At 40.0% G+C, this 25,380-nt stretch overlaps 1 protein-coding gene across 1 annotated transcript; it reads right to left on the bottom strand.

The window, feature by feature from the left end:
* Nucleotides 1-6,725: 6,725 nt before the first annotated feature.
* On the bottom strand, nt 6,726-18,893 carry LOC104391823 (arylsulfatase D-like). The gene is made up of 10 exons (XM_010001165.1): nt 18,868-18,893; nt 18,188-18,337; nt 17,053-17,174; nt 15,566-15,688; nt 12,036-12,459; nt 11,247-11,383; nt 8,912-9,046; nt 8,107-8,269; nt 7,730-7,851; nt 6,726-7,114 (listed from the first exon to the last, which is right to left on the bottom strand). The coding sequence occupies exons 1-10, from the start codon at nt 18,891-18,893 to the stop codon at nt 6,744-6,746; spliced, it is 1,773 nt and encodes a 590-aa protein (XP_009999467.1). The 3' UTR covers nt 6,726-6,743.
* Between the last annotated feature and the right edge of the window lie 6,487 nt (nt 18,894-25,380).

Here is a 25,380-nt window from a genome sequence, read left to right as displayed (position 1 = left end):
CTGCTAGGAAGTGATGGGCAGAGAACAGAAAAAACCTCCCTGTAGTTGTTACATGGTTGAGTAGCTCAAGTAAAGTTCAATTAAATGTCACTCATTTTTTTGGCCAATGACTGAAATGAGTGTCAAATACTTGACATAGGATGTGCTGTTCTGGAAGGCCAGTCTGCTCCTGTCTTTGACTGCAATCCTTTAAAAAGTTTTGGTCTCCTGAGCAAATATAAATATTTATTTAATTCTAGTCTGGATAATCTCTTTTTACAAAATGTGAAAGTTTTTTAAAGAGTTAGGTGTCTGAAAAGAGCTAATGATCACGGAAAATTCAGGACAACCTTAGCTTTTGGAATTAAGACATCATTAAAGTTGTTAATGTAGAGTCAGTCTTACTTTTGAAATCTTGGCTCAAGGCAATTAACTTCCTGATGATTAATTTCTCAGACTTCCAAGCAGAGAAGGAAGATGGCCCAGAAACAAAAGTGTACTTGCAGGGCAATGTAATTTAACTTTCAGTAGGTGATGCTACCTCCCTCAAGATGAGAAATAAAGTCCTTTCCATCACCACTGGTTGTGCTGTAATTTCATGGATTCTCATCATAACCCTGTTCCTGTGTTTTACAAATCAATGATGAGAAGTAGGTGCCAAAGATCAAGAGATCAAAGCCAGCAAGGCAGATGGCAGTTTTCCAGCTCACTGAAATCAAGGAAGTAAGTCATCTGAAAGCAAGTAAGGCCAATTACCTGAGCTGAGGCTAAGTTCCCTGACAGCTATTTACTAACCTAAAGGAAATTCCATAAAAAATCTCCAAACTCGTAATTTAAAGGGTCATGACATAGGTCCCTGTGGTTTCACTTTGGTGGTGGTTTCCTGAAGATATGATTGTTTTTAAAGGTTAAGAAACAATATTTAAAATAAAATCACCTTGCTTAGAGATTGCTGTTCCTTTCTTTGGTAAGGTTCTACAGAAGCTGGAGAACCTCCACATTGCTTTGTAGCATAGACACCCTCAAGAAAGAGGTATAAAGCAGAACCTTGAACCTGAAGTTCTAAACCACAACAGAATATCTCTAGCTTTTTTCAAGTTCTCCCAGCCTTAAAATATGTAGTAAGCAAAGAATAAAATACTGTTCCCATCTTACTTCTGTTGTCTAGAAAGAGGTAAGTTTTCATGGATGAGTATAAGGAACATATTTATAGATAGTTTATTTATTTTAGCAATGATTAATAAGGGATCAATTAGCTGTTTAATGGGAGAAAGTAAATTCTGTAAGTAGCTCTGTGTTTGAGTTTTAGAAGTATCCCAGTCCTCTGCTGAGGCTAATCAAATCCTTGGTAAGAAAAAAAACAACTCAAACAATTCATGTGAAGGGTACTGAAACGTGAAAACACTGAAGCACCAATAAGAAAACAATAACTGAAGTAAAATCCTGAAAGACAAAAGAATAAGTGTTTGCTCCTTATATCATATCACTAGTAATTTATTTAGGGATGATTTTTTTAATTACTATTTTTAAAGAAGATAAAAATACTTAGTTATTCAATACTACATTATAATGTGGTGCTTCATGTTCATTTCAGCATCATGGTACAGACAGATGCTGTGTGAGGGTTTTTTTTATAGTCCTGATTTTGATGTTTCCAGGTGCTATGCCTGATTTGCCCCTGAGATGCTGAAACCGTTGGTCTTGCTGGAGATAGTGCAGACATCAAAGATGCCAGCTTGGGACAGCACTGTTCATCTGTGGGGCCAGCCACATCTCAGAATGTTGCATCATGGTCTCCACAGAAGAACACTTAGCTTGAAATATGGAAAACTATGTGATCTTTTTCAAGAAGCTGAAGCACTTGATCAGTGTGTGTTCAGGAGAGTTCAAAACCAGACAAAAAATATTCCTGTTATTCTAATGCAAAAAAAAAGCAATTTAAATGCATCTTAAAAAAAGGGAGGTAACTATACTTTTCTTCTTTTTTAAGCTTCAAAGATGTCCTTTTCAGTAAAACAGAAAATACTTTATGACTAAATTTAAATGAAGAGAGATCAAGATATTTTATACAGTTTAATTTGCAGGCTCAAGTTTTCCTTGATACTGTTTTTAAAAAAACTTTTTCAGTATTGAAATTTATATTTTAGGGGTTTTGCAAGATGCTCTTGCAATCCAGTCTTAAATACTACCTCCATCATCTTAGACCGTGACCATTATAAAAGCAACTAGATTAAAACTGTTTTGTGACAAAGCAGTAAAATTAAGTCTTAGCAAATGATTTGCACTGAAATAGTAGTGTATCAATCAGGGGGAAAACAAGAAATGTGAATAAACTGGTTAGTATGGGATGTTGAGGATGTTTCCAAATCCTGCTTTTGTCTGATTCTTTGATTTCTGAAGAAGCTTCCAGTGGTATTTCTCTTCCTGAAGGGCTAAATCTACAGATGGTGTAATTTGATACAGTTAGATAGATTTTATTCTGTATATCCAACTTCAATGTGTCTTTTCAAAACTACTTACACGTGTATTTAAACAGGAATACTAGATGAGGTGAGTTTTACATTCAACAGCAGTGAGATATGGGTAAATGGGGTATTTTAAAGAACCCAAAAATGTCTCATTGTGGAAAATATTGACCAGCTGCTTGACTCTCTCTGGCATCTTCAGGGGTGTCGGTGGGAGCTCTCTGTATAGACTGGAAGGAAATATCTGCTTCACTCCTTCAGGAGTGTACACATTGAAACCATTGCAGTACCAAGCACTGGGGAGCTTCTGAAAGAGGCTTCTCTAGTTATCTGTTTTTTGGAGCTTTCTGAGGTCTTCAGTTTGATAGGATAGCTTTTCTTGAAGGAAATTCAGAAAATAATACAATTGTCAAACCGATGGCTAGTTTATGGGATTAACAAATTTAGATACACAGCTAACAGAAACAGTCCTGTAAGGCAGCTGTCCTGCTGGATTTCTGCTGAAGGGAAGGAGTGTGTGTCTGTGTGGGTTTGTCTGGTTACCCACAGGGCTAAGTGATTTCATGTTTCTGAACAGAAGTGATCTATTACCCATTTGCAGGCCAGGCCAGCTCTCTAGAGGTGTGCTACCAGGTGCTCGCATCAGGGATGTTACTGAGAGGCTCCCTAGCCTTGTACACCCCACTGACTGTTACCCCCTCCTGGTGTTTCATGTAGGTACTACTGATGCAGCCACTAGCAGTGTTAAGAATATTGAAAAGGACTGCAGGGCCCTGGGAGCAGCAGATGAGAACTCTGGAGCACAAGCAGCATTTTCATCAATCCTGCCAGTCAAAGGGAAGGGGATAGACAGGGTCAACCAGATCCAGGAAATCAACAGCTGCATACATGCCTGGTGCTACAGACAGGAGTTTGGCTCTCTGGATCATGGGAACAGTTTTGACAAACCTGTTCTGCTGGGGGCTGATGGGAACCACCTGTCAGAAAAGGGGAAGAGCATCCTTGAACATGGGCTAGCCAAGCTGGTGAAGAGGGCTTCAAACTGATGTGGATGGGGGGAAAGAACCTCCGTTCATTTGCCACTGTCCCACATGACATCCTGGTCCCCAAACTGACAAGACATGGATTTGACAGATGGACCACTTGGAGGATAAGTAATTGGCTGGATGACCATACCCAGAGAGTTGGGATCAATGGTTCAGTGTCCATATGGAGGCAAGTGATGAGTGGTGTTCCTCAGGGGTCAGGACTGGGACCAGTGTTGTTTCATATCTTTGTTGGAGATATAGACAGTGAGATTGAGTGTATCCTCAGCAAGTCTGCTGATGATACCAAGCTCTGTGGTGTGATTGACACCCTAGAGGGAAGGGATGCCATCCAGAGGGACCTTGACAGGCTGGAGAGCTGGGCCGGTGCCACCCTCATGAAGTTCAACAAGGCCAAGTGCAGGGTCCTGCACCTGGGTTGGCACAACCCCAGGCACAAATACAGGCTGGGAGAAGAATGGCTGGAGAGCAGCACTGAAGAGAAGGAATTGGAGGTAGCAGTAGACGAGAAGCTTGACACAGAATCATAGAATCATAGAACTATTCAGGTTGGAAAAGATCCTTGGCATTGCAGAGTTGTTGTGGCCCAAGCGCAGGACTTGGCACTTGGCCTTGTTGAAACCAGGGTCCAGGAGAAATTCAAGCTCAGATGTCTTCCTGTATTCTCTGTCTTCAAATGGATATGCTATAGTGCTATGAAGTATTTCTGTGCAAGAAAAAGTAATTCAATCATATAAACGGGTATTATACCTATTTTTAAAGGTGTTGAAAAATTGTGAGGATGTGAAATCCCAGATACTTAAATTGGCTTGAGAATGGAAGTGAGATGTTGGAAAATTACTGAGAAAATTTAAAAATGCTACTCTGATTACAGTAATTTTATATAAAGAAAACACTTCATTGTGGGTATGAAAAAAGCTTTAAATATAGGCAAGAAAGAAAGAGTGAAATAGAATACATTCACATGAGAAATAAAGCACACACTCTTCACAATGGAGGAAATTAAGTAACAGTCTAGCATATGTGAGGTGATGGATTCACTTCATCTCTTGAAATCTTCACAGTAAGGCTGAATGTCTTTCTCATCAGTAGCACTGGCGGAGCATCTGGTGAATGCTAGAAATCTGTGAAAATATATATATATATATATAAATAAATATATATCAGTGTACACTTGTCTGTGTGAACAGATATATATTGTACCCTACAACAAAATCCATTATCTGCAAGACCACTTTAATAGGAACATCTATTTTAACACAAAGAAGGAAAAAAATGAAATTACATCAGAAAAGGAGATAGATCTAAGTGAATCAGGTTTGGTGGGATGAAAATCTAACTTGTGAAACAAAATATACCTTAATTCTGCGTTTCTTTTTATAATAGTAAATTAGAGTTAGTTTGTTTTCATAATTAGTATTGGACATCTTTCGATGAGCCTTTTCTGAACCTACTACTTGTTAGCAGGAACCAGTTATGACTGAGATATTGGCAGGGAGGTAACTCATGCAAGTCTGTACCCAGATGACAGAACTGTTTATCAGTGTGACACTTCTGTGACTATCAGTGACCACTGTCCCTTTGCCAGTGCTGCTTAGGGAGCTGGATGCAATGGAAGCTTTGGAAAGGAAAAAGCTTTTCTCTGTGAGCAAGTTTGCTTTGGAATTATTCTGGAGACAGGAGCATAGAAAATAATTTCTAGTGGCACTTCAAGCATCACCTGTAAGGGTAACAAAATTAAGGGAGACCTCTGTCCATTAGTTACTTAGAAATTCAAAACAAAAAATACAAAGCAAAATTTCTATATGTCCATAAATAACAAAACATAAATTGTGTCATTACTTGTACAGCTCTAATCTTGACCTGCTACAGTGCATTTGAACCATTCCTGCAGTAGTCAACAGATGCAAGTTAAAACATGCTCTTCAGATCATGCCTTGCTTGCTCCCTAAGAGTGTGCAGCCTAAAGCCAAATGTTTCATTGCACCAATCCTTATATAAAGACCCCATTCAATCAAATCAATCAACCCACCACTCAACAATCTCTAAGAAAACACTCTTGATCTAAAAAAAAACACCTTTGAGGAAGTAACTTTGGTTCTTTCCTTTATAGGTTTGCAAGTTGGTTATCACTTTCCTTATCACACCAACAGAACGGGAATGTCCCACAGCACGGCTGCAGCCACGGCTTCCACACCACATTGGAGAAGGAGAGCTGCTCTGGGACAGGGGTCAGTGTCCTGTGATGTTCTTCTATGGCTCTTCCAATCTTTTTTATCACCATGTCAAAGCGGGGCTCGGTGTCAGCCGACAGAGGTTTGGCTTCCGAAGGGTCTCGCGAGAGATCAAACAGCAACGGAGGGTCATGATGGGTCACACCTTCCCCAAAACATGGGCAGACTCCTCTATCATAACAAGCCCCAGCCCCAGGGGGCTGAAAGACAGGGGTGACATAATGAGCTGGTTTGGTGGGATGAAAATCTAACTTGTGAAACAAAATATACCTTAATTCTGCGTTTCTTTTTATAATAGTAAATTAGAGTTAGTTTGTTTTCATAATTAGTATTGGACATCTTTCGATGAGCCTTTTCTGAACCTACTACTTGTTAGCAGGAACCAGTTATGACTGAGATATTGGCAGGAAGGTAACTCATGCAAGTCTGTACCCAGATGACAGAACTGTTTATCAGTGTGACACTTCTGTGACTATCAGTGACCACTGTCCCTTTGCCAGTGCTGCTTAGGGAGCTGGATGCAATGGAAGCTTTGGAAAGGAAAAAGCTTTTCTCTGTGAGCAAGTTTGCTTTGGAATTATTCTGGAGACAGGAGCATAGAAAATAATTTCTAGTGGCACTTCAAGCATCACCTGTAAGGGTAACAAAATTAAGGGAGACCTCTGTCCATTAGTTACTTAGAAATTCAAAACAAAAAATACAAAGCAAAATTTCTATATGTCCATAAATAACAAAACATAAATTGTGTCATTACTTGTACAGCTCTAATCTTGACCTGCTACAGTGCATTTGAACCATTCCTGCAGTAGTCAACAGATGCAAGTTAAAACATGCTCTTCAGATCATGCCTTGCTTGCTCCCTAAGAGTGTGCAGCCTAAAGCCAAATGTTTCATTGCACCAATCCTTATATAAAGACCCCATTCAATCAAATCAATCAACCCACCACTCAACAATCTCTAAGAAAACACTCTTGATCTAAAAAAAAACACCTTTGAGGAAGTAACTTTGGTTCTTTCCTTTATAGGTTTGCAAGTTGGTTATCACTTTCCTTATCACACCAACAGAAGGGGAATGTCCCACAGCACGGCTGCAGCCACGGCTTCCACACCACATTGGAGAAGGAGAGCTGCTCTGGGACAGGGGTCAGTGTCCTGTGATGTTCTTCTATGGCTCTTCCAATCTTTTTTATCACCATGTCAAAGCGGGGCTCGGTGTCAGCCGACAGAGGTTTGGCTTCCGAAGGGTCTCGTGAGAGATCAAACAGCAACGGAGGGTCATGATGGGTCACACCTTCCCCAAAACATGGGCAGACTCCTCTATCATAACAAGCCCCAGCCCCAGGGGGTTGAAAGACAGGGGTGACATAATGAGCTTTCCAGATGGCTCCACCTGGCAGGAAAGAAAGAAGGCTTGTAATGACCCTGGTGGTTATCACAAGGAATTAGAAGAGTGAATATTTTTCTAGAATTCATTTCTGCTTGCACTTCAGATCTACACTTTTTTTGTTGATATAGTATTGTAATTTCATGTAAAATTAAGTGTCATGGAATTAAACCAAGAATGTAAGATGATTTCTGATGTTTTAAAATTCCTCCAAATTTTCCAGGAAGCATAAATTATCACTCACTTTGTTTTTTATGAAGTAGTGAAAACAAGTTTTGGTTTTTCCATTATTTGCTTCCTCGTTAAGGCAGCAGAAGGACAGATGAAGTGCTGAGGCAAGACTTCTCCATGACTTAAGGAGGGTATGGACTCCCCATGCCTTGCATTCAGATAGAGATGTGGAGGAAACCCACCCTGAGCTCCAGTACCCGGCCTGATGCGCCACGTGCTTTGGAGCCACAAACTCTTTTTGCCATACAATACAGGCAAAGCTAATAAGTTCTTTACCACTTCACATCTGAAACTACTTGGAAAGCTGCAATCCCAGAAAAAAATATGTTAAGACAAATGTGCCCTCCCATATGTTGATCTGAATTCTTGGGAAAGAAGTTCTGTACTCACTGTCCTTCTGGTGCCACCGCACGGCGTGTAAGTGAACACCACAGTAGTGAAACAGGAACTCATGCTCTGAGTGCTCAGCTGTTCCTCGCAGTAAGGGCATCAGATCCCGGCCATCAATTACCCTAGCAGAAAAAACGGAGACCATCAGGCTGGGGTAAACCCCTCTTCCTGGAACTGGCACCTCTGAATGAGGAAGATGCTGGTAGAAGATTGCAGGTAGATGCTGAATCTCAAACGTGGAGAAGAGGTGACTGAGCTAAGTGTCTAGAAAAGGAGCAGGAGTGAAAAAATAAAGTGTCAGACTCTTAGAATGTTTCCAAACTAGATTTTCCATTGTTTTGGGAGAGATGGAGGAATAAAAGCACTTGTGTTTGTACCTGTCCTGGGGTAGTACCCCTCCAGCCAGATGAACTACTGTAGGATATATGTCCATAAGGCTTGTAGGTTCATCAATAACTATGCCTTCAGGTAACACTCCTGGCCATCTAAATATCCCTGGGACACGGATTCCTCCTTCCCAGCCTCCCATGCCTTTTCCACCTTTCATTAAAAAAACCAATAAATTTTCATTAAAACAAAGTTTCATTTAAAATACAAAGAAATATAAAATAAATGTTATTGTATTATCATTAGCTAATCTTACCTTTGTGAGCCTTCCTTACCCTTTTGTTTTTACTGCTAAGCTCCTTGTCAGCATCAGTGAAAGTGTGTTCACTATATCAGACTCCTTGAGTGACCTGACACACTCCTTTTTATTGTTTTATAAACACATTGCCTCTTTAGAACTCAGCGTGGGTAAAATTTTCAGGCATAAAGTGACTTCCCAGCCTAGTTCTCCTCTCTCTTTGACAGTCCTGTAACATACCTGTTGTAGTTAAGTCAAGGGTTCAGATGTAAGGTGCAACAAATATTTAGTAAGAAGCTACATAACCTTAAACAAAATGAACTTGTGTTCAGATGCTTCATGAAGAAATGGCAGTTTAAGAATTCATGCTTATAAAGAACACCTGCACAGGCTAGAATTGTCTACATTTTTAAATGCCTAATTAGAATGAAACAAATTTGCCTCTCTGTGATATAACACTGTTACTCATTAGGTGCACAGTCTTAGCTAAGCTTTAGAAGTGTCCTAAGTATTTTACTAGTTGTTGCTGGGTTGTCACTGTCCCTGACAGTTCTTACCTTTGTATATTCCATTCCAGCCACCCAACTGCCTTTTGCCTTCTTGTCTTTCTAGCCATCCACCATGATCAGAGGCAAAGTAAACTAGTGTAGTATTTTTCAAACCTTCCTTGTCAATAGCATCTAGAACCTGGCCTGTAAACACAGGAACACAAGTATTAAAAAGCAAAACCATGACTTACACCACAGAAATTTTAGCCTCAGTCATTACATTCACCATTGTAATTTCTTATCTATGTAGAGCTACTCATTATTTAAAAGAGGTGTTTTTTAGGATCAAGATCTGTAGTTGTGATTTCACTGTCTGTAAATGCACAGACAATTTGTAATCATAGAACCATAGAACCATTCATGTTGGAAAAGATCCTTGGGATCACTGAGTCCAACCATCATCCCTGCTCTACAAAGTTCTCCCCTAAACCAGATCCAGCACCACGTCCAACCTTAAACACATCCAGGGATGGTGACTCAACCACCTCCCTGGGAAGTCTATTCCAGTGTCTAACCACTCTCTCTGTGACAGTTTTTTTCCTCATGTCCAGTCTAAATCTCCCCTGTTGCAGCTTGAAGCCCTTCCCTCCTGTTCTGTCACTAATTACCTGTGAGAAGAGACCAGCACCAACCTCTTTACAGTGACCTTTCACGTAGCTGTAGAGACTGATGAGGTCTCTCCTCAGCCTCCTCTTTCTCAAACTAAACATTCCCATCTCTTTCAGGTGTTCTTCATAAGTTTTATTCTCTAGGCCCTTCACCAGCTTCATTGCCCTCCTCTGTACTCGCTCCAGCACCTCAATACCTCTCTTGAATTGAGGTGCCCAAAACTGGACACAACACTCCAGGTGTGGCCTCACCAGTGCTGAGTACAGGGGAACAATCACCTCTCTGCTTCTGCTGGTCACACTATTTCTAATCCAGGCCAGGATGCCATTGGTTTTCTTGGCCACTTGGGCACACTGCTGGCTCATGTTCGGCCTCTTGTCAATTAGAACCCCCAGGTGCTTTTCTGCCAGACACTTTCCAGCCATACCTCCCCGAGCCTGTAGCTTTGGCTGGGGGTCTTGTGGCCCAAGTGCAGGACCTGACACTTGGCCTTGTTGAAGCCCAGACCATTAACATTAGCCCAAGAACCCAATCTATCCAAGTCTCTCTGTAGAGCCTCCCTATCGTCATGCAGATCAACACTCCTGCCTAGTCTGGTGTCATCTGCAAACTCACTGATAATGCACTCTACGTCCTTATCAAGATTATCAATAAAGATGTTAAACAGAAACAGTCCCAACACTGATCCCTGAGGAACATCACATGTGACTGGCCACCAGCTGGATTTGACTCCATTGACCACCACTCTAATGGGCTGTAACCCTCTTGGTTAATGGTGTTAAAAGAAAGGAGTGCAAGAATCACAGTCACAGACCAGAAGCTTGTATTGAAAAGAGCAGAAGTGCCATATGCTGTAAAAAGAAAGCAGGATCCAAGGCCCAAAATAGTTAGATTCTGTATCAGTGGTGGTCATTGTGAAAAATGAGAAAAAATGTAATGTACCTTTATCTTGTTTTGTCCAGACTACAGTTAGTATTTGCATGAAATTAGTGGCTGGATATAATATGTATTAATAATATAGCTCTTCTTAATTTAAAAGTCCTTATTGATCTGTTTCTGATGTTAGTTATATTTGTGCAGTGTATCTGTTTAAGAGGTAGATCTGGAAACCAACTCTTTCTGTCTGTGTATCTGCTTTTTATCTCCTTTTGCAGATGTGTCTACTTTTCCTCTAATGTGACAGGGTGTTAAATAATTCTCCTCCCCCTCCAAAAAATAAGCTGGAAAAAAAGATTAATCTGATTTTTTTGGGCCATACCAATTAATGTTTATGAACATTTCTGGATTTAGGAATGGGCCTGAAAAATACTATGTACTCTGCTGAATGCAGCAGTTACAGAGAAACAGCTTGCTGGGTTAGACCTGGAATCAAGTTGCTTATCGATTATATCAAATTCTGATGTAAGACACGACCGTAAGATGCTGGCAGAAAATGAAATGGTTCTCACTTATTTAGTAAGAAGAGCCAAGGGAACATGGCTAAAACTGCTAAACACTAGATCCAAAAGACTGAGCAAACAGTAAGACTCATTTGGTCCAAAACTAGAGAAAGTAAAAAGCCAACAGTGCTTATACAAGACTGACAGATGTTCATGAAAAGCTTAGGACGTTTTTCCTTTTTTTAAAAAAAAATAATTCTCTTCCTTATTCTCTTAAAAACATCCATGTTTTTGTTATATATTCAGACCTAGGTATTAAGTAGTTGGAGATACTATTATTTGTTATGGTGACTTACCCACCACCCAGTCCATTTCCTCCACATTGTCTCCATACAAGCCATGGCTGCTCCTCCCAAGAAACTTCTTTGTAGTTAGAAGAGGGGTGTGGGAATGTAAAAAGGAAAGAAAGAGGAGGAATGGCTTGTGCTTATTTCTAAGAAAAAAAATAAATTAAAAAATAAACACCTTTGTGTATATACATATTTCAACAATCCCTTCTGAAACATCTTACTTTGTAAAGTATTAAAACTCAGTGATTAGGATCTGACTGGTAAAATACTGTTTGATTTATTAAAAATGACCCTCTTTTTAACTGAGTTTTATACAGAAGATTTACAGATTGAAGCTCCCCTTTCTGCAATTGCAAACTGCCACTGTGCTACTGAAACAAAGGCACCAGGTTAATCTCCTGCCAGCTGTTGCCCACTTATGAGTCTGTGTGATAAGCCTACATTACAGCTTCACTTCTCCATCCCTGGCCCACACACACATTTCTGCCATCAGCTGCTGTCCCTTAAGGCTGCAATGTTGGTCTCATTGATAGAAATATGTCCTTCTTCAATATACTCTCAAAATATTCAAATCAGCCCATGGAAAATTGGATATGCTAACAGCTTTAGTGAAGCTAAGAAAACCAGGTATCCTGAAGAAGCAGATGTTTTTTTAAATAACATTATAAAATTAATAACAATCAATATGCACAATAGTATTTATCAATATAATATCACAAATATTAAACCTACTGTTTAAAAGTTGCAAGACATGCAAGAACCAGAAAAATCATGATCAAAGGATACACACTGTACCTTTCAATAAATGAAATAGACTCTCTCAAGATACGAGATGTAGCCCTGTCTGTCACCATTGGCTGCTCAGTAACTTCGTGGTTTCTCATCATAATGCAGTTCCAGTATCTCACAAACCCATAACTTGAGAACCAGGATATGAAGAACAGGAGACTAAACCCAGCAAGGCAGGTCAGCGTTTTCCAGCGGACTGAAATCAAGCCAGTCAGTCTTCCCAGGGCAGCAGTGAGTGTAATGAGGCAAATCATCTGAGTATAAAGCCAGAGTCTCCTTCTAAAGGCTCTGTCCATCTCTGGGGCTTCTGTTGGCTGACAGTCACTGATGAGTGTAAAAGGCATCCCATAAAAGTAGTCAAACCCGTGATTTAAAGGGTGATGACAATGGTCGTCACGTGAGTCACAGTTAACACCTTGATGCCACTTCCCTGAAAATACAGACCATGAAAATGTAAAGATATATGATTTTAAAACAGGCGTTTCCTTATATAAAACATTTCTCAAAAATGGTTGTTTTCCTGCTTGTGATAACTTCTTCATCCTACACATATATATTATGTAGTAATAAAATGGAATCTTACAATTTATTAAGGCAAACCTCTACAAACTGTACATTTCCAGTTCTGTACCAATACTCATGCGCTGTAGCTTTTACCAAGTGGTGAAAGTTGGACGATAAAGGGAACCAGAAATTGAGAAAAATTTGGATTTTCAGAACTGAGCACAAACGTACAGCTTTCCTGGAGACCTGTCAAATATGAAATAAGAGGAAGAAGTTCTTTTGTAAGCAGATGGCAAAATAACATAGTTCTGTTGTCTCTTTATCTTTAAGGTTCTATGCAGACTTGTTTCTGGAACATTTTTAACACTTGCTGTTAAGACTATGGGAACATTCAGTGTTGTCTTGATGCCCAGCTGATAAGGGAAACTATGGATAGCCTAGTTAGGTTATCCACAGGCAGCTCAGCAGTGGGTTTGCCAGATAAACCACCAGATCCAGAAGAACTTGAGCTTAGGACATCAGGATTTCTCATGAAGTTATACATATGTAAGTAACTCTGCTGATAACAATATCTCTATATACTGCATGAAATGAAAAGGCTTTGTTTTATAAATATTTTTGCCATTTATTTGTATTTCATCAGGTTTTTAAAAGTTGCAGCTGTCTTTTAAATACTGAAGTCTTCATGTATCAGAAAGAACACCTCAACCTTTGTAATACAACTTGTTCTTTGATATGAACATATGTCTACTATTATGAATGGCACATCAAAACTATACTTTTTGCTTCCACTCCAGTCTGTTCACACAGAGTGGTTAGGCACTTACAGGGAAACATAGCAAGCTGGCTCATTTGGCTCAAACACTGAGGCTCCTGAATATCTAAATCAAGAGACCAGAATTGACCTCTTAAAAGAGAGGTGTAGTTTAATTACATTTTCTGATCTCTGATGTATAATTCAGGCCTTGGGTACCAGATCTATAGTTCAAAATGAACTTTTAGAATTTTACTGGAAAGCTAACTTGCAACTAATACTTATTGTGGAGTTTGGAACTTACAGAAGGATACTATCCTAAAAAGTGGTTCACTGTGTTACCAATACATATACTAGCAGCCAAGCCTGAGTAGATTTCAATATAACTACAATATTGCATTAAAATAGGAGCAGAAAAAACCTGCTTCAGAGGGGAAAAAATGCTGCTTTTTGGATATAAATATAAAGCAAGAATGAAATTCCTATTCTAGGGTGATAAATTGCTTTCAGCTAAAAACTTTACTTAGTTTAGCTCATGTTTAGCTCATGACATATTTAAATGCAGTTGGTTTGTAATCAATATATGGATGCACTGGTCATAAATAGAGGTGCAGCTAAAGTATCCTTGGATTTCAGATGCAGTCCAACACCTAAATCTCCAGCTGAGGTCGATAAAAACTTCTGACATGGCACAAAAGACTCATATCTCCAGAACATAAACTAAGCGTATAATTAAGACAGATTAATCTTTGAGGATCTATGTTACACAACATTAACTTTCTGACTGCAAAAAATCCTTAAGGCATTTCCAAGCAAAAAGTTTCATTATCACATCAAGCTGCAGGTTATTAGTAGGGTTTAACTTTGCAATTACACTAGTTGTGATCAGAGCAAAACAATCACAAGCCATTCAGGTGAGACTTTTTAGTGCTCATTCAGTTGTGGTAATGTGGGTAGACATTGCCTAGATTTCTGGCCATGACTTGAATGTAAAGTTGTTCTTATGGGGTTTCTTTATTTGACTTTTTACCAGTACTTTTCATCATCACCTGCAGTGTAATTAAGCAGAGTCTGTCAATCCAGTTATACTGAGTGATGCTCTTGGTGTCCATAGAGTGATTTTAGCTGAGATGCCCACAGGGAAGCTCAAGCCTATTTTGCTAGCTGGCATCTAGGAGGTATGCAGCACAATCTCCCTGCAGGGCAATTCCGTGGGCAAAGTGGAGAGCAATCTGATTGTTTTGCTAGTAATTACATGCTGAAACCAAGCTGAAGCACGTGGCTAATAGACATGAGCTTTTTCATGAGCTGCTTAAAACAACTAAAATAATATTTCTGCAAAACCAACAGGAGAAGATTCACTAACAGAAAACTTAAAATGCATGCAGGGCTTTTCTTAGTATTGTCCTGTGTGGTTTAGATTTATTCTGCTGAATAAATACAAAACCATTTTTGCAGACACTTTTATTAGTAAATTCAGCTTATTTGTGCAGCCAATATTTTTATGTGTCAGACATAGATTTTGGAGATTGACATTTGGATGCTCAAATGAAGTAGGGCAAATGGCTGAAAATTCAGCTCAGGATCATTTGTGTTTTCTCAGCCTGTGAAACTATGTGATAGACATGAGAAAAACAATTACTTGAAACTGGATCATGGCCAAAAGTTACAAATGTATATATTTTATAGTACTCTTAAAAAAAAAAAAAAAAGTAAAATGGAATTTGTATTAATGCCAAGTTCTGTGGGCTGTACTGAAATCTTAGTGAACTATAGTGGCACATTGTAATGAAAGAAAGAATAACTGTTTTGTTTCTGGTTTTGAAAGGCCAGATCCTGTAGTATTATGAACTGGTTTTATTGCTTTAAGTACCAGCTGTTCCCTTTGGTTGTGAATCTGCTTTGAGCTGTGTAAAGCATCATCATGCATATTTAAACAGCACTCACATTTTTGTCCTTTTTATGAAATGGCATTAGAATAATTGTCATATACCTGGTAGAAAAATATTTTAAAAATATTAACATATTTTCCATGATACATTTTAGCAACCACAAGTGTGCTTGAAAGCAAGTCAACAGTAAAGATTGCTCTTTTTATCAGACCCGTGTTCTTTTAAGAGATTCTTTTTGGGCAGGATTTCTTCTTACAAGATATTTTTGAATTACAAAATAAAAATATTACAGTTGAGGTATGAGCTGTTGCTAACTAAACCAAACTGCTTGAGTGAGACGTGCGGGTTAAACACATCCTAGGCCACCTTCAAGAGTGTCCCCATACCTATGAGTCCTGTGCTGTAGCCTTGCTGCTGTAGTATTTTGGCAAAAGTAGTTTCGTTTGGAGGAAGACCTCCTGAGCTGCCAATCCAAAAAAGAACACGGTAATTGTTCACAGCATCCATCCCTAAAAAACACAATAATAAACAATCTTAGTAAGTATAACTGAGAAGAGTACTTTTATCAAACATATTTCCTTATTTCCTGTTTTCGTTGGTACTACAGTGTTAAATAATAATACTGATTTTTTTAGGAAAGTAATCCAGGACTCTGGGCCAGATTAAGAAATAATTCAGTTTCTCCATTATACAATAGCTATTCTTCACATCTCATATTGAAACATTTTATTTATTATTTCATTTGATTTGATTTATGGCACAGTTGTATAGGAGCTTTTATATGGCACAGTTTTATAGGAGCTTTTATATGGCACAGTGGCATCCAGCCTGTAAAACTTACTGAGTGTGCCTGTGAGGGCATGGGGGAGGGTGGGGAGACCAGCCTTCTATCAGCTTTGAACTACTTCTTGCATAAGACTGCCTGGGAACTTAAGATTTCTGTGCACAGTGGCATGGCTGGTATTGGACTTCTGAAGCCCTGAGTAGTTATCTAGCACTGCAATCTTCTCCTCACCTGCAGGTTTAAACCCTTTTATTTAGCATTATATACTGGCATAATTCCATCATACAATGTTATGTGAACTACAATCTGCCACAGAAGCAGTGAATGTTTCTGGCCCTATTGTTATAGTAGGAGGGAGTGTCTACAAGCTGATGAGTATTTTCAAACTATCTATCTCAGTGGGAGCTGTCATGATAAAAGTAAGATAACATGTCAGCTTTAAAATGCCTCAGGAATGAAGACATTGAAGATAATTTGCAACAGAACCAGCATTAGAGAGTCACTGTTAGAAACATGTAGAGCTATTTGTTTTTCATACCTCTTCATCTCAGGGATGCAGCTTGACAGGATAGTATTTTTTCCTCAAAAACAGAACTGGGAAAAATAATACAGCTGTCAAACTGTTATTTCATAGGATGGATGAATTCTGACACCTGGATAACAAAGCTTTCCTGTCAATTACTCAATCTTCACATCCACTGGAGGGAATGGACACACATTTGCTTCATGCAGGGCTGAGCTATTTCTAATATCTGATGAGTAGTTATCCATGACAGAAATGAATATAACTAGTGCTTTAAAATTGTGTAATTATTATTCATGTTCTATGTGATGACTTTTTTTGAATGCAACGGTTTGTGCTAACTCCATTCTGGCTGCAATCCCTACAACAAAGCACTTAAATGCAACTGAAGGTGTGAGCTGGTGCAGAACAAGCTGCTTTGCAGAGTTGGTTCTTCTCTGGCCCAGGTTGGTTCATGGTATCCCGTTAATCTAGATGCCACCTCCCAGGCACCAGACCTAGCTGGTGTGTGTTTGTGTGCCTCAGTGAGGCAATGCTTAGAGACTGCTTGGTTTTGCAAAACAAACCTGATCGGAGGGGATATCTGCCAGTGAGGAAAGCTGCTCTGCTGGGAGTGCAAAGTGGAGCTGCAGTGATGTGCTGGGTCAGTTTCACTCCTTCCTCTGCCAGGCGATCAATGTTTGGGGTCCTAAAAATGCAACCAACGCTGTTAGATACAATTCAGAGGGTCTTCAGGAGAATGAGGGTGAGGAATAATACACTTATCTTTATTTTGAAAAGTTTATTCTATTTGAAGATGGCCAGGAAATATTTTAATTTTTTTAGTTGATTATCGTTATTATAATTTTCTCAAGTGATGGAGAAATATCTTTTTTAATTATTATTATTTTTATTAATTAACAATTGCTTTCTAGAGAAATTTCAAGCCAATCATTCCTTCTTGTTTCCCAAATCCTATGGAAGACCTTGCAGAAGTGCACCCCCACTCTCTTGAAAAGAAAACTTATGCTTTGGGGGTGATGCTGTGCTATAAGTGGGGGCCTAGCCACACAGAGCCCCAGCAACTACCTATGGTTATCAGTTGCCTATCAGAAACTTGCTGGCCCGTGCTGATCAGGGTGAGATTCTGGGAACTTCATTGAATGAGAGGAATTATCATACCAAATTTGGTTTTGTTTAAAGAAGTGACAAACTAGTAGGAAGCCAGCAATCAGCTCTAGGGGTTGATTTCCAAAGAGAAGGCAAATTCTATGTCCTTGAGACTGTGAAGAGAAGTATTTTCAAGTAACGTAGCTCATAGCAGTGTTTTATATTGTATTTTGACGTGAGACTGGGAAAAAATGGCAAATCAGAGTTAAATGAATTAATGATGCCTATTAGGTGGAAAGATGGGACAACATTTCTATCTTCAGTTATGTGTAAGAGCTTATTTTTTCTCAGAGTCAGACAATTAAGGAATACTTAAGAATGGCTGACATATTCCCACTTTTCTGCATAGCAGAGTTGGCCCTGGCATTGCCCTCCAGGATGTGAGATAATCCTGGTAGTGCTTTACATTTACCATTAATGTCACCCATAGAAAATCTTATTTCTCCAGGAAATGAACTTGAAGAGAGCTCTAATAGCTGATGATATGCAGAGGAATGTGGTGTTACATTAAATAGCACACCAACTCTGTTCACTGTTATGTTGTTTCCTTACCTGATAGTGTCATTCCCATAGCAGCCTACATCCCCTATGCCAAGGTCATCAGCCATCAACAGAACAATGTTTGGCTGTTTGACAATTGAAAGCTGTGTCAGTGGTGGCTGCAGAAGCAGAACAAGAATCAGGGGCGTGACAAGAGATGTCCTGCAACACAGAAGGAAAGAAGCCAATGACCAGGCCATTCATCACTCCCTCTGCAGGTGGCTGAAGATCCTTCCATATGAGCTTGGCTGCAAACCAGACCATTTTCTGCCCAGATGTAGAGTGCGTGTTAAATTTTTATAGTTGACACAAAGAGATGTCATGAAAGAAAATATCAGGTTAGGATGAGAACTTTAAAATCTCCTTTTCATATTGTTTCCAAACTTCCTATGAACTGTCTCATTTGGGAATTTACATGTGACAGATGATGTGTAAGTTATTTTACTTTGCTGGCTTGCAGTGTTTTTTAGAAGTTGGTCTGGGAAACTTAGAATGTGATCAACTTCCTCTGACGTCCTTCTCACCCAGACTGGGACCTTTGTGTTATAAAAAAGTTAGGAACAAGAAAAACAAACAAATGAAATCATGTTGCAAGTAGGCCATACTCTGTTGTAATACACTGTTATGTTGTTATTAAACTTTGCTTGCTTTAGATTCAAGTATGATATAACAATAATGAACTATTTTCTTACCAGTAAGACGATAGTTGGCCAATCATTTCCGCCTTGCGAGTGTTCAGATCTTGCAAATCCAAGAGAGCAAGCTTTGTCATATCTGCATCTTCTTAGTAGTCACTGCAGTAACAATAGATTAATAAGTTAATCAAAGTCTGTCAACATTCTCTCTGTTTTATTTACTTCACTGCACCTCAGCTCACACCCTAAACCAAGAACCGTAAAGGCATTACTGTTACTTTTTTCTTCCTAACACTTCTTCACTTCTTAGAGGAGTTTTGCTTTTTGTGTAGAGAAGTTTATCTGGAAATAGCTGGCAATTCTCGATTGTTACCTGGATCAGCTGTATTAAAAATACTTACTGTTCAGAAAAGAAGAGAACTTCTTAAAATCCTGTCCTTAATATAATTTATTTTTCTGTAATAGAAGAGACAGTAGCAGCCTGCTGCTTCTTCTCTTATTGTGCCCAGCTTCCTTTCAGGCTTGCAAGAGATAGAAGTAGTTGTAGAAATTCTAGTCAGCCTCTTTTGATGATGACATTCCCTTAGACAACACTGAATCTGTGACCTCCCATTGTTTGATTCTGAGCTGAGCTTTTTCCTTTGTTATATGTGTCAGATTTCAGGGTGTGATGTTCTTTCCCCCCTCTCTGCACAGTTTTCTGCAAAGTTTCCTCTGGGACTTTCTCTTTCACTGCCAGGACAAGACAAACTGTTTTCAGGCTTTGAAGTACAGGCCAAATGACCTTCATTCAAAACCTTGAAGATAGATTCCTTTCAAATTTATCTCATATCTGGTTGGAATCTCAATTCCATATATTATGTTGGTTTCCTATTTTATTTTCCAGAAATGATAGTATTTAGCAGCATAGTTCTCATGTTTTATTCATCAACACTACAGGACTCAACGGGAAAATCTGAATTCCTGTGTACAGGAAATTGGTATCCAAATAGCTCTAAACACTTATTTACAAGCACCAGAGTTGATGCAGCATCACTATCTCCAGACAGCCTGAGTTTTCTGCAGTTGAATTTGTGCCTTTATGGCCTCCTAAGTACATCCAGGAAAGATACTGAAGGACAGCTCAGCTGTCTTTTATGTATACATCCCATGTGCCTCCAAAATGGTTGAAGAAAGAGAGAGTTGAAAATATTCATATTTAGTTTTGTAGTGGGTTGTCAGTAACTGCCTGTACTTCACAGTAGACATAGACTCTTTCAAAGTAGAGGCTGGAGCTCAAGTTTCCCCAAAAGCTGCTTCTGAAATAGCAGGCAACATAGGGAAGCAGTTACTCGCTGCTGGGTATTAACCCCATCAAGCCTTTTCTCAGTGAGTGGTGGTGGGAGTCTGGTCAGAGAAACATGAGCAGCTTGTGTAAGCAGAATAGGAATGGTGAAAGCTTGCCCTGTTGCTCCCAGTTCTGATCACTCAGGGGGGCCCCCAGGTCCCTGCACCACAGCACAGCTCCATGCTCACCCCCTAGCAGCTGGGGCAGCAGCAAGTGCCCACTTGACTACCACTGGGGGTTCTGAGGGTGCCTTTTTGGAGGGCCTCTTTTGCCAAAGTGGCACTTAAACCATGCTGCAAGTAAACTGTTCATTTAGCTATATGAATTGAATTTGGCTTAGAGCCAATCTCCTCCCTCTCCTGTGTTTTAGCTCCTCCAAAGCAATTTAGATTTTATCCCTTTCTTAACCCTTTTAATAATCCAGGGGGGTATAGCCTGCATATATATTGTATTTTATTGACTGTTTTCCTTTATTGGTTGAAGTTTTGTAATCTGTCCTTACTTTTCTATCATAACACTCATAAGATATTGAAATCCCAATTTAAACCGGTTACCATAAGATACAACATTCATAATTTTAGATACATTCAGATACACATTTCAGGAAACAAATACCCATTTGTGGCATCCGTTTGGCAAGACTCGGTGAAAGATCTTACAGGTTATTCCATGTAATTTTGAACTGTTTAGACTGTGAAAATGTCTTCTAAAAATTCCTATTTTGTAGGCTTGATATAGATGCAATGAAAGCCTTCCTCATGATAGCAAGTTGCCTGGAGGCAGCTGCTCTCACTTCATGGGCAGCCATGTACGAAAATAATGTAGTTGTAAAGGAAAATGCCTTTTGAAAACTTCCTTGAGATATTTTTTATCTACAGCAGGAAAAAACCCCAACCAAACAACAAATTACAAATGCCCATTAGAAGTTTCCTATGCCTTTCCCAAAATAGCAAGGGAGGAATACGGTACCTGGTCAGGTTAAGCTTAAAGCAGGCAGCTGATAGGCTGGAGTGTGAGCTTATTTTCCGTCGACTTCAAACCGTTCCAAAGTTTTCAGCACAACGACTGCTGCTACAGCACAGCATCCAACATCTGGTTCTGCAGGCAGCCCTTAAACGCGCCCCAGCTGCTCATGCGCACAGCACCGCAGGGCAGCTGTGCTGTTTGGGAGATTGCAGGCAGCTGGATGGGCTAACTTACCCCAGAGTCCTTCTTAAGCTGCACGTCACATTCATGTTTGCATAACGGTGAGATTCATACAAGCGCGAGGGTTGGGCTGCAGAACACCAGGAATGCAGCTAAAATGCTTTCCGCCCCAGTAGCGGTTTCTCCAGGGAAGCACTTCCTTCAAGGCTGAGGCGCTCCAATGACAGGCATTCCCAGAAAACTCTCCTTCTTTCCACCAAGGAAAACAGAAGATTGCTGTACTTAGCAGGCGGTGACTCTTTGTCTGTAGAAATAGAAATGGAGCTAATATCTTCACTTTCTGTCAGCCCTGAGCGCCTGCAGTGATGAGAAGGTTTTCTCTGCCCACGCAGTGGGAAACTGGTTTAGGGTGTGGGGAGGAAATGTTAGCAAGGGACCTCAATGTTCTTTTGCAGATCATGAGTCATTCAGCTTCACTTCGGAGTGCTGCCTATTTCCTAGTCATCACTTGAAGGAACAAATTAAGGCTACATGCTGGCTAAAGCTTCCTTTCTTAATTTTTCTTCTTTGAGTCCTATTGTTCTGGGAGTTTTAGGAGAGCTTGAGATACTATAAAACAGCAGTCTTGCCTGACTGTCAGAATTTGCTGTGTTTTCGTATCTTTAAAGAGAAGGGAGTTGATATTACAAATTGGTGTTTCATCACCAATTGCAGTGCTCGGGTTGGTGTGCTGGTGGAGCCCCTCTGAGGTAAGAGACAGCACCATAATGGGTGATATCTTCCCTGCTCTCTCCCACCCCAACATTTCCACCCTGGAGTGGTTACAGCCAACACATACAGTAGAAGTGATGTATCCGGTCTGAGCTCTCTCAATACCTGCTTTCTTATCCCCATCCATGCTGTAGCATCTCAGTCTGTACCTTTCCAGTTTCCATTCCCCTTCACTGTGCTTTTAGCTCTTCAAGATTCATTAATGGGTATAAGATTTCTTGTTTGCTGATGCCCTCTGCTGCTGTGTATTTTCTTAGAAGAAAGCACCTTCTGAGGTGCTGGGTTTTTCCCTCCAGTTTGCAAACAATCCCAGCTGGACTCTGCTGACTGGCAGATCGTCTAGTGCATCTGGGGTCCCCTCCACAGCTTTCCTATTCTTCTTGTGTTTTTCCAGGCCATCTTGCAAATTCTATAGCATTTGTAATGGAAAACCACAAATTATAGCTGCTGTGCTATTTACTAAGTTTAGAGTAGAACAGAAAATTGAATGCATGTCTGCAGTTACATTGCAGGAACGTATCTTTGTTGTTTTGTACATAGACCAGATAACTCCCGGGAGTAGTTGTTACTGAAATCTGGCTGCTGGGAATTACCCCCTGAGCACAGCTATGGTATAATGAAGATAAAGAAGTGGGGGGGGAAAGTTTTCAGTTTAAAGACTTTCCTCTCACAGTCACAACTTGTGTTTATGTTGGTTTTGATCTTTGAGGAAGGGAAAGATCTTTCCCTGATGCCATGTAAAGATCACCTTTTTAAAAGGCCTAGGCAGTGCTGCTGCTCCAACCGGCTCCACCTGTGTTTCTGTTGGTAAATATTTGGAATGTATGTATTTGTTCAGAACGTGGAATTTTGCAAAAGCCTTACACGTTTTTGTCTTTATCCTAATTTCCTTTAAACTGAGTCCTGGAGGAAGTAGCACTCGGTGACTCCCTGAGGCTGGGTAGCAGGACGTGCTGATTAAGAGGCTCCCTCTAGCGACCTGTTTATTTTTGAAATCTTGTTAAATTTGGGAGAACATTTGATTCACACTCTACCTTTCTAAAAGGCATTGCGCAATGATGGAAAGTAGTGTTATTTCATTGAATGGTGACTTACACCATGTTCTCAAGGTCTAAATGCCTCGGAGCAGTTGCAGAGTCTTACCTGTGGTCCTGGAGCACGTAACCCCGTTTTATGACACAAGGAAGGAACCTGGAAATGGCTTTTAAACTGGAGGAGGGTAGATTTAGGTTAGACATTAGGAAGAAATTCTTCACGATGAGGGTGGTGAGACACTGGAACAGTTTGCCCAGGGAAGCTGTGGGTGGCCCATCCCTGGAACTGTTCAAAGTCTGGTTGGATGGGGCTTGGAGCAACCTGGTCTAGTGGGAGGTGTCCTTGCCCATGGCAGGGGCTTTGGAGATATATGGTCTTTAAGGCTCCTTCCATCCCAAACCTTCTATGACTTTGTGAATGTGCAGCAAGTGGGGTTGAGTGCGACAGTCACTTGAAGTGTGCACTCCTGGTCTGCAGTAAAGCACTAATTCAGATTCCCCAATTTCTGCCTGAGGCTTGGCTTAGAAGGCTGCTGCTCACAACTCCCAGGGAATGTTCCAGATTATTTAAATATCACCTAATATCTCAAGGAAATACAAAAAACAGTGTGTGTTTTCACTTTTGAAAAACAATTTGCTGTGCTGCCTGAGCATAGTAGCCTGCTTTGGCTGGAGTAAATGGTAGGGGCCAAGAACATGCATGTAGGTGAAACAAAATTTGGAGCTTCCCAACCCCCTTGCTTTCTAACACTCCTCACTGGAGTAGGAGGCTAGGTGAAGCTAAGGATCCTGAGATAAAAACCCAATAACAACAAACAAGTTGTTACTGAGCAGGCATTCTTTATTGCAGCACTGGGGATATCTCCACCATGAGTGCTCCAACGAGTTAGCAAAACACCCCAACCAATATACACCAAAACGATGCATATTCAGTTTTATGCCATTGAGTTCCCAGAATTCTTTTACATAGTCATCTTTATAATTCTGCATGCTCGAGGGTCTACCTTTTCGTTTTTGTTTTTTTCTAGACCTTTGTCTTCTTCATCCTGTCTTCCAGGTGGGCTCAGAATCAACATGAGTGTTTTCTGTTGCTGAGAGAAGTTTGATGTTATCACAGCCTGCAGGATGCTCTGCATAACTGACTGACAGTTTCACAAAGCACATTGGTTTAAAAAGAACCCACTCAGCTAACTTAGTACAGCCAATTCATCATTTTAGTAGATTTCTACAACTATCATAGGTGTGATCTAACTCTTCAGCAGAATGGGATGAGAACTTAGCTGAAAAACAGAAAACTTTTTGTTGTTGTCTTGGGGTTCTTCTGTGGTTTGGCTTTTTTTTTTTTGTGTTGTGTTTTTTTTTTTGTTTGTTTGTTTGTTTGTTTGTTTTCCCCCTGGATCTTGCTCCCATGGTTTTTGGTGGATTTTTTTTTATATAATTTTTTTTTAAAACTAGAAGTCTTGATTAAAGAGCACTTGCAACAAGAATCATGACTCTGGACCTCCCTTTCAGGAATCCCACCTTTTACAAGAGAGCTGGATGTTAGCTCTCTTCAAAGAAGCTTATAGCTTGTTGTAAGGTAGTTAAAAGTGAAAAGGGCCATGATCACTCTGTTTAGCTCAGGAAGAACGGCTGTAAATGATCTTCAGTGGAAAGGAAGTAGTTCTCTTTTTTTGTGCTGGCCTGCACAAGAGGATGCTTCATTCAGACTCCTGAGGCCTGCCTGCTGCCCTTGGTCATGGATTATTTTTTGCCACAAGTTTATAGCTTTTGTTTTTGTTGTTGAGCACTCGAGAGCACATAGCTCTTGTATTGTCCCAAAGTGGTGGTTATTTTTCTCTATGCTGCTCTGCAGGGGCAACCTCCTCCTCTCCACACTCTATCATCACTCCTGCTGCTGAGCTCTCTGGACAATGTGTACATTCATGGCAGTCTGCTCTGATACTGCTTTTCAGGAACAGCCACATGTAAATTAAATGTTTAATAACAGGCAGGTGCTCTCTTGTCCTCTCTTCTGCCCACTGCAGTGAAGGTGAGTGGTAGTTTAATTTCTGTGAATACATATGTGCATAACAGAGCTTATTTCAAATATTTCTGTCATTTTTGTTGCTTGTTTGTTTGGTTTTTCTTATGGGAAATAAAACAGATTTAGAAAACATTTTACACAGTTGAGACTGCTAGAAAAAACAGTAGAAAAGCCACAAGCCACCAGTGTAACTAAAGAAAGACTTGACAAAGCACTCACAGGGTATCACAGATTTTCAATTGTTTAATAAACTTGAGTAGTAGTAA

Source organism: Chaetura pelagica, unplaced genomic scaffold (assembly GCF_000747805.2).
Source record: "Chaetura pelagica isolate M959 unplaced genomic scaffold, ChaPel_1.0 scaffold266, whole genome shotgun sequence".
Lineage (NCBI taxonomy): Eukaryota > Metazoa > Chordata > Aves > Apodiformes > Apodidae > Chaetura > Chaetura pelagica.
This window is presented reverse-complemented; position numbering and strand designations above follow the sequence as displayed.